Below are 9,831 nucleotides of genomic sequence, written 5' to 3'. Positions count from 1 at the left end.
GGGCCGGCGGTCTTTGTGAGGGAAAAAATGCGGGATGCGTAAGGGGAAAAAAAGATACGGGGTTCGTGAGCAAAAAAGATAGGGGTTTTATGAGGGGAAAAAGACGGTCTATATAAGGAAAAGTACGTCTGTTAGAAGAGAAAATACATTTTTTAGGAAAAAAAATGTGGATCTTGGAAGAAAAATATATTTTGTATAAGAAATAAAACATGGTTTCTATAAGGGAAAAAAGCACTTCTTGTATAAGGAAGAAAGTACTAAAAAATGAAGGGGACCCCCATACGCAGCAGCCAGAACAAGACTGCTGTCTCTGCGCTGCGTGCCCGCCCACCAGGCATTGTGGGCTAGTACACCTTCAGGACATGGGCTGCCCTGCATTTGTGCAGCACTGGGCACGTCGTGTGGGGGATGCTGGAGAGCAGGTTGGACATACAAGAGCAGGGGTGCTAACATTTTCCGTCATGTTTTTCTGTGCTATATCCACTGTCTGTAGGCTGAAGGCTACGCATGTATATATATGTATATGTATTCACATGTAAGAACTGATGCACTTCTGTGTTCACTCTTGAGCCCGAGACAGATGGTTTGCAAATGTCCAAAACACTGAAACATCAAACAAGACAGAGCATATCACTGCATATATAATCACTCCCAGGCACCTGCTTGTTATAGATGGAGCAGTTGTTAAGTTTGCTTGACACTCTCCATTTTAAGTCACTGTTTCCAAAGTTTACAACTTCACCAAGCATTAATCATGCAGTGTGAACTTTTACATTCCAGGTGGTTTCCTCAGGCTGATTTTTTTTCTTCTATTTCAGCCAACACATGTCATCCATTTACCATAATGAGGTTAGAGAAAAAGACATTGCTTTGTCCTTGTTAACCAATCTGGCAGCCTTTTTCTCTGATAATCTTCACTGTTGCTTTGCCTTGGATAAGGGTATTCAAGGAAATGCCTTTTGCCACCCCTGAGAAAAATGAACCAGACCTGGACTTAAGTCATTGGAAAATTGCTGTTTTCATGCGAACAAGGAAGATTTGATAGCTGGGCATCTGAACTATGCAAGTATTTGACTCACTTTAGGCAGACTCCAAGCTGGGATTGTAGAGTGGAAGAAAAAGCAGTTTCCCTGCTACTGCAATTGTTAGCCGCTGTGGACAAAACCATGAGACAGGCAGAGCTGGGAGCCAGAATACAGTCTTTCCCATGCTCTCAACAGAAAGCACAGGGTGCATCTGCATTAGCATTTCAGTTCAGAACAGGAATTCACTTTTTTAAGGGACTCTCTCAATCATTTCCCCTTACTATAGTTTGGTTTGCATTGTTGAGGTTTAGAACATAAGAAATGTGCTGCTGGGTCAGACAAAAGGTCCATCTGCATCGGACAGAGGCATTAGCAGATGCTATTTAGGGAGAGCACGTGAGCCTGGCTGCTTTTCTGCAGTTTCATTCCCTTTCCCTCGTACTCCCCCGGCCCCACAGCTGTTAGCAGGGACCAGCCTCAGAAGGAGGCCTGGCCCTGCTCACCTCCTCAGAGTCAGGGGAAGGGTGTGCAGGGGCAGGGTGACCTACCCACACCACAGCCCACTGCCACTGGCCTACTGTTGCCTCTTTCCTCCCTGCCTTGCCCTCCTCCCCTGCCCCTGCTATTTTGCTGGAAATGAAAAGATCGGGTGCCTGCTCACCATCTTAGAGGAGCTTGTGGCCCTAGGTCTGACCCATCAGCAGGGAGAGGATGAGCCCCAACAGGCAGGCCCCAAGTAGAGCACAGAGGTAACCCTGGCGCTCCCTCCTCTCCCCCTTTCCCCAAGGGCCCCTGCTCTGGGATGGCCAACTCACCCCCCTGCTCTTGTCCGCCAGGCCCCAACTTCTTGGGCCAGCATCCGTGGGACCCTGGAGCCCCACAACCTCAGAGATCAATGATGATCTTCCAGAGGCAAGGCTGCCTGTACCAAATTTGCCATGGCGCCTGGGGCCCTCCAGTCCTCCAACCTCCAGAACAATGACACGCTACCCCCGCCCAGCAGCCGCCGAACTTCCCTGAGGTCCTYGCTCCCTTTTGGGGGGAGGTGACCCTCTGGAGGTGGCATTCATTTTCCTCCTCCCTGCACCCCAGAGAGGGCTTAAGCCCACAAGCTCAAGCCTGTGGACTTAGTCTCATCTGTCAACTTGGATATTTCACTGTTCACTCCTTTCTTACTCGTCACTGAGGATACTGAATAGGATAGTCTCTGCATTGATCCTGGGGGGATCAGTGAGACTCCACTGCTGAGCCTTACTGCCGAAAAGTGATCAGTAATCCCCACTAAATAATCATGGCATGCAGAAATTTGATTCCTTCTGGATGCAGGTAAGCCAGGGGATGCGTTCCAGAAATGCATCTACTATGCTCCAACTGCTAAATGAATGTTCAGCCCATTAAAGGGACCAAACCAGAGCTAATCCAAAGTAAAACTCCCAAAATGTGCTTCGCTCTACAGGACTGCTGCCATTGCATCATACTGCCTGCTGAAGTAGGCACAGCCAGAAACACTCTGTACATCTGATTGACCAAGGAGTTTAGGGAAGGAGAGCAGGAAACACCTACAGAAACTCTGGCTTTGTAGTGTGTCATGCAGGTCACCAATCATCCTTGTGAGCCACGGGTCTTTTTTACTCAGGTATGTATCAATACAAAACCAGATAGCAATATTAAAAATAATTCAAAAATTATACACAAGAGCTGTGCTAAGAACATGAAACTTACAACATTAACCACTCATTGTTATGAAACACTCAATTAAGGCTGTCAAAAAAACTTAATTATTGTGTTAATATACAGTATGAGTTTTTAATTGCATTTCCCGTAGTACTTTCCCAGGGATATCTGGCACAGAAACAGCAGCACTCTCCTAATGAGAACACTTTGTTTTTTCCCCACTCCTGTGCCAACCTGCGCTGTATGTTGCACACCACTCAGACCTTTCTCTGAGGTAAAAACTGTTTATCTTCTCATTTTTTTTAAGGTACTTATCACTGTGCAAGCCCTTCGCAAACACTCATGTATTTTCACAGCTTGAGTAACTTTTACCTTGGCAAAGGGTGGGAAGAGAACGATGAACAACCCCCTTGGTTTATGATGAATTTGAGTTTCTCGGGCGGGAAGTTTTTCGGCGCACTGGGTGCTCAGCAGGCACCGTGTCCGGAGCAGTGCCCGTGACTGCCCAGGCGGGGCTGGCGCTCACTGCACCCCAACGAGCCAGGCGCCTAGAGCCGGGAGAAACGTTCCCCATCGCCTATCCCCCATAAAAAGCTTATGTGGAAAAAATAACGACCGCATTCCCGACCTTGCCTGCAGACAAGCGGGGGGGGGGAGGGTTGGGGCGGCGCGAAGCCCCCGACATAAGAGGCGCGGGCAGCCCGCAGGAGCGGAATGATAACGACCCAGGCGCCCCAACGGCCAAAGGCGCGCGGCAGGCGGGAGTGCGCAGGCGCGCGGCCCGCCGCCCCGCCCCCCAGCGTCACGTGGCAGTGGAGCCGCGCGCGCGCCCCCTTCGCTTCCGCCCGTTGCTCGTAACGGCCGCGGCGGCGCGCGCCGGAAGCGGAAGAGCGCGGCGGAGGCGGGGGCGGTGCGAGCAATGGCGTCGGTGGTGCTGAGCGAGGCGGAGAAGCTGTACATCGTGCACGGCGTCCAGGTAGCGGCGGTGGCGGGCGGCCCGGGCCGGCCGTGTTTGTGGCCGGTGGTAGCGCTGCCCGGTGAGGGGCGAGGGCAGGGCCCTTCTCCGGGCCTGTTCTCCGTGAGCGGGCGTGTGATGCGCTCTGGGACGGCGGCTGGCTGCAGAGAAAGCCTGGGTCGAGAGTCTTCTTATTGTCGTGACTTGTGCCTAATAGTCTCCTTAAACGTTAGGGAAAAGGACACTTTGCTGGTATTACTTAGGGTATCCCAAGATGGAGCTGTGTTAAGTAAAAAAACTTTTAAAATCGAGACCTTTATATTTCTGTAGCCTGAAGCCTTCTGTTGAAACTAAAGGGTTTTAGTGCTGGATTTCAGGTCTGCCTACAAAGAGCTCGATGCAAGCTGTAGATGAATGATGTGAATGGAAAAGTTCAGTAGATTCTGTTCTACAGTTTTCGCTGAAAGCTGGTGATGAAACTAGGAACTGTTGCTTTCACCTTCATCTTTACTACTCTGTTTCACAGGAGAAAAGGAAACTTCAAAAACACAGATTTTAGTTTTTACTTTTGCTTCATTATGAATTCCCTTTAGCCAAAATATTGTCATCCTTAGGAGGACCTTCGTGTAGATGGTCGTGGCTGTGAAGACTACAGGTGTGCTGAAGTAGAAACAGATGTTGTGTCAAACACAAGTGGATCTGCAAGAGCGAAGCTGGTAGGTAAATTTATTAGGGATCACATATGTTGCTGATGAAGACTTCTGGGTTATGTGATCGCAGTTTTAAATTAAGCCAAGGCTATTTATGGGGCGGGGGGGTGTACACCCACCACTAAGTGAAACTATAGACTGTTAAGCAATAATGAAGGGATATATAATTTACTTGTTCAGGCTGGCTTCATTGACTTGAACTAGATTTACTGTAAAGTATATCTGGAAAGCCTTCCATGTGAAATAATCTACAATTTAATCTTGGAAAAAATGAAATCCCTGTTGTGCCTAGTCACTAGAAAAATAATTCTCTTAGAGTGAAGCAAGGCTACTTCCAGCATGTTTTGACTTGGAAGAAAATATCCTTTGCAATATTATAATGGTTCTGCAGATGTAACTATTCCCTGAACTAGAACAATAAAAAGCTGCAGATATTCAGAGTGTCTTGTTAACATAAAGAAGCTTATGTGTATAATAAAAAATATTTGAAGAAACTTGCTCAGGCTTAACATTGTTCTCTTAAAGTGTTTTAAAAATCACACTAGTTTTTAATAGTTCCCTGTAATAGAATGAAAGGTAAAACTGTCAGCTGGCCCTAGGTGTCCAAATTAAAGAAATAATTTTGTGAATATATTTCCAGTTTTATGATGTGTTTTTTGTTTTAACAGGGACACACCGATATTTTGGTAGGTGTAAAAGCTGAAATGGGAACACCAAAGTTGGAGAAACCAGATGAAGGCTACCTGGAATTCTTTGTTGATTGGTTAGTACACTAAAGGAGAAGGAAATAGATCTAATATTTGGAATAAATGGCTGATCAGACCTTACGATTCTTCTCAATTTTATATCTTAATTCCACCAGCCTGCTGTTAGGGTCTGAGTAATAGAAACATGTTATTTTAGTAGTGGAGAGTGTTTAGAAAATTTCTGCAACTTCTGCAGAACAAAATGAGCAAAACAGTAGGAATTAAAGGATGATACCAGGTTAAATAAAACCACCCTGAATTGTGTAGCATCACTACAGCTGGAAAAGATTAATGGCTTGGTTACATGTGTATTTAACTTGACTTCATGATTATAATGTTAGTGGTCTTTGTTGCRATGACAGAGTAGAGAAAATATCTTTCAAAAACTAAGTATTCCAGATTTGGAAAAAAATGGAACACACTCCGATACAGATTGTACTTGCTTTTTGTTGGGCATATAGTAACAATTTAATCCTCACTGTATACTTCGGATGCAAAAGTTAATTAGACAATTAATTTGGTTATCACATTTCTCAGTCAATCAGTTTCATGAACTAAAACCAAATTTGTTTTTAATCATGTTCATGGCTTTGTGCTGTAAATGGACTGTTGGTTATCTGTAATACTTACAGTGCTTGAATTATGAAGGAAGTTAGAAGAAAATTGAAAACTTCTCTTTTCAGGTTGCTTTGAGATAGCATGGTGACACCTTAATGTGTTTACAGACTGTTTCCTGTCTGAAACCACAGCATCCATGTCTTGCAGACTTCCTAAAGCTCTCCTTCTTTATGAAATAATAYGTTTTGGGAACCTGCTCATGAAAGCCTTGGCACTGACACATTAGCTGTTCTGCATGTGATTTTTAAATAACTTTTTAACTCTGAATTAGACCAATATACAGATAGTAAACCTAAGGTATGAGAGCTACTAAGTAAGCAGATATCTAGTAATATTCCTGATCTAACTGACTATATCTACCTTAATGTTCATCTCTCTCTCTCATTATGCAAACTGATCTAAGAGTGCCTCTATACATTGCAAGATGCTGGTTAACTGTGGAACCTTGTGGTTTGTGGAGGGAAGGATTTACCTGTGAATTAATACTTTGTCCATGACTACTGCTAGAGAAACATTGGACAGGAAGATACTCTTCTCAAATGTGGTCCTATGGTTAGAGGGGAGCTCAGTTTGACTGTGCATTATAAAACTTGTTTATGGAATGTCTTCTATAGTACTTTCTTGGTCCTGGTAGATTCTATATGAATCAAGTCCAAGGCAGAAAGCTTTAGCGCTGCTCCTCTACCTTGTGTTAGTATCATTCTGTTACTCAGCAATGTTTGTTGAACTGGCTGCCAGCAAGAATTGTTCTTTATCTGGCATGCAAGTGGCACGTGTTATTGGTCAGTGGGTCAGCAGGGACACCTCCTTACTCAAAGAAGTAGTCTGTGGCRCTATGTCATTTCTGTGATGCCACTTTCATGTATAAATGAACATGAGAAAAACTTTAATTCATTAATGTTAGGTTGTATTTTGTAACTGGTAATCTCTGCTTCTCTTCATAGGATGATGGTAGGGAGATGTGCAGGAATATTGTGCACCATGGATCTTGTCAGGTCTATAAATGTGTAAAGCAACCCTCACTTTGTGTAACAATACAGACCAAAGCCTAAGTTTGGGAGGAGTGACTACCCTTATACAATGCTTATGCCACCAGGGAAAGGTCATCTCTAGCTCCCAGAAAGATCCTGTAGATAAAATGTGACATTGTGTGGTCACGAACTGCTTGTTTTCTGTACAGGGAAATGAGATGCTGCCAGTACCGTGACTGCTGATGCTTTCCCAGGCTGCCACTGGGTGGTAGTAACTGAGCATAATTTGATACACTGCATCTGTTGTTGAGGTTCCTATATGCTGTACTTGGCTTTTATACTGTTCAAACTAATAATGAAAATTCGCATTGCAGTGTGTGCTGTCTTAAAATGCTTACTTCCTGAAACTTTCTTGGTTTCTTGTACCCTTTAAGAATCATCACTTTCTGGATCAATGTGTAATTCTCTGCCCTGAAATTCTATTTCTCATCATTCTACTCTGATTCCTTATGTTGTCTCTTAAAATTTGAGAAGTGCATTTAGACCCCTTTTAAGACAGACTTAATTGCTAGTCTTTGGAAGATATGACTTCTGGGGAACTTGTTGGTGATACTAGAAATTAATTATTAAAAAAAAAAAAATCCATGTCCTATGCAATGTCCTTACTCTCCATCAACATGGGGGAAGATGATCATCTTTGTCGCTGATGTTGGAATGCTGCTGTGTCTGTTTTTCTCATGTTTGACTTTTGGGGCTGTTCAAATACTGACTTCTTAATTTTTTAACTGAAGCAAAGATGTGTCATTTTCAAAGTATAAGAAACAACCTTAAAAAAAAAAAAAAACAAGGAAGATGAATCTGAATTCCTTGAATGCCAGGGATGTTGTTTTTTTGGAATGAGGGAAGCAAGAAATATATTTGTCCAAGTCTGACCATCTGCTTCTCCACTTTCAAGGCCAGATGTGCTTTTGTTCTTGCAGGGACAGTGGGCCTGTTTCACTGATGCAGCGCAGAAGACTGGATCAGATATGGTCTTAAATATTATAGATGGCAAATAGTTTCCCAGATTGTGAGTGATCACAGTATTGCAAAACAACCACATCAGAATGCTCTCAGATGATCCTCAGCTACTGGGTTTTGGGGCTTTGTGGGAAATAAATGACTTAAAACAAATTTCAGTGCAGCTACTAAGGATATGTCACTTGAATGGTGACTGTAGTAAAGAAACCTCCCCCCTGCCTTCAGTCTGCAACCTGGTGTGGTGGCAACTGTCTTCTGCAAAGGCAGCAGGCAAACTAATGGGTGCTGAAGGAATCAAATGTCTTTACTTTTTTTGATGTACTTACTCCATTAAAGATGGTCAGTACTTGGATGGGATTTGGCTCAGTTTTCAGAGAGAAATGCCATCTGATGCTTGGTTTCTTTTGAGTAAAACTTTAAAACTCTATAAGCAGATGTTTGCGTCTGATGTGAAGTGTGGTGACAGGTTGCCTGATCAAAGACCTGAGTCAGTAAATCCATATTGGTGGAGTTACCAGTTTGACTAGACTAAATCCAAACCCGTGTTAGCCCAATTCTTTGTAGAATAGAGTTTTTAGAGCTTGAATATCAATCATGCTAACACAAGTAGACATCACATGGACCTGAATTCAGGTTTTTCCATCTCTGAGGGGACTGTATGCCCTCTTCCTTTTGCTTCTGTCTGTAGCCGGGATGAAGTGAGCCTATCTGCCTGCCCTGGCAATCCAGGTGTGTCATAAGTGTGATGCATTCTGGCTGCTTTCTGCAAGAGTAGACTATTAGTGAGGTGGTTAACTTATTGCTGACTCTAAAATGATGGAATTGCCTTCTTGTTATAAATGGTTGTATCTTTCTTTGGATGTGAGAAAAGAAACCTAATATTGATTGCCTGAAGTAAGTACAGCTTTAAGTGAAGACTATCCTATGTGTAGCAAAGGCCTGGCATGCTAGGGAAATATGGGTGAGCTTACTGTGGAAAACCCAGTTAACCTCTTGTCTTCAGTGCAATTGAAATATGTCTCTCTCTTAATCTGAACTGGGAGTTTAAAACCAGTTTTGTTTTAAGTTAACTTTTGAGTAATTTTGAAGTGCAGGTAACACAGCGTTTCATAATCTCTGAGTAGATTGGCCTCAGATTCTTCTATTTAATGTTTTCTTTTGGTTGTGATTATTTACCTCACAGATGATGATATGATAATGGCTGGAGAAACAGATGAGAAGTACTGAACTACTTTGAAAGAAACATGGTCTGATAACAGCAAGGGTTTTGAAAGGAGAGATCTTCTTTGGTAGAAGCATCCTTTTTTAGCAGAAGCCTAGGTTGTTAGGTGATGGGATACTGAAACTGCTTGAAAGTCTTTAGAATTACATTCTGTTTGGGAATAGAAATTTTGTGCTCCACTTGGCTGCTACTAGGTTCTTTCTGTGTTCCATAAAGCAAGCTTTCTGGCATTTTCTTCTATTAGTGTGCTAGACAACTCTTATTTTCAAGTTTTACCCAGTGTAAATCACTAATATTCTGTGAGCATAGGGTGGCAGTATTTACCACATAGTTGTTTTAATATAACCCTGCCAACATTATTTCTTTATTTCACTTTGAAAGGAACCTGATACATTAAAACAATAATGGAATTAAGATGCAGTAAATCTTGCAGTGGTATCCTGGTTGAGTCTTATTCTTCCTTCTTACTTGCTGCCAGATAAACTGGCTATATGTATCCAAAACTACAGCATTTGATAATAATGTGGTATAGACTGAGGTTTGCATAATTCTTCTTAACTTAAATTATTGTTTGGAAGCATAATGCTTGCATAGCCATACTTCAAACAGAACAGTTTAAACAGAATAGCCTTGTTGACTTGCATACAAGCTGCTTCCATGGATAAGTGCTTGTTTAATACAACCTAAAAGCCTGACTCAGCCATATTGCCGGAATTGTTAGGATCATATCCAAATAAAACTTACCTTATAGAATTGGAATTTAATCTTGCACAACTACAAATATTATTAGTAGTGTCATGCTTGCAGTAATCATTCAGATAGCAAATATAATTTGGAAGCATAGCTCAGTGCTTGATTGGCAGTCGTCTTTTTGCTGTTGTCCCCCCCCC

At 42.8% G+C, this 9,831-nt stretch overlaps 2 protein-coding genes across 3 annotated transcripts in view; one reads left to right on the top strand and one right to left on the bottom strand.

The window, feature by feature from the left end:
• ZDHHC3 (zinc finger DHHC-type containing 3) overlaps positions 1-3,374 on the bottom strand; it is a 41,210-nt gene extending 37,836 nt beyond the window's left edge. The window contains exon 1 of the mRNA XM_026085815.1: positions 3,072-3,374. The gene's annotated coding sequence lies outside the window, so the exon portion shown is untranslated. The remainder of the gene's footprint in view (positions 1-3,071) is intronic.
• Positions 3,375-3,549: 175 nt separating this feature from the next.
• Positions 3,550-9,831, top strand: part of EXOSC7 (exosome component 7) — a 20,708-nt gene continuing 14,426 nt past the window's right edge. Inside the window, exons 1-3 of one of the 2 annotated variants that reach the window (XR_003256664.1) lie at positions 3,550-3,675; positions 4,269-4,370; positions 5,033-5,127. Coding sequence is in view for 1 of the 2 variants with exons in the window: in XM_026085823.1 (XP_025941608.1) it covers positions 3,619-3,675; positions 4,269-4,370; positions 5,033-5,127 (254 nt within the window). In the remaining variant the exon portion in view is untranslated. The remainder of the gene's footprint in view (positions 3,676-4,268; positions 4,371-5,032; positions 5,128-9,831) is intronic. The other variant, XM_026085823.1, reaches the window with a different exon arrangement.

Source organism: Apteryx rowi, unplaced genomic scaffold, assembly GCF_003343035.1.
Source record: "Apteryx rowi isolate R43461 unplaced genomic scaffold, aptRow1 scaffold_678, whole genome shotgun sequence".
In the NCBI taxonomy this organism is placed as follows: Eukaryota; Metazoa; Chordata; class Aves; order Apterygiformes; family Apterygidae; genus Apteryx; species Apteryx rowi.
Note: the sequence above shows the minus strand (reverse complement) of the source record. Positions and strands in the feature narration are given on the sequence as shown.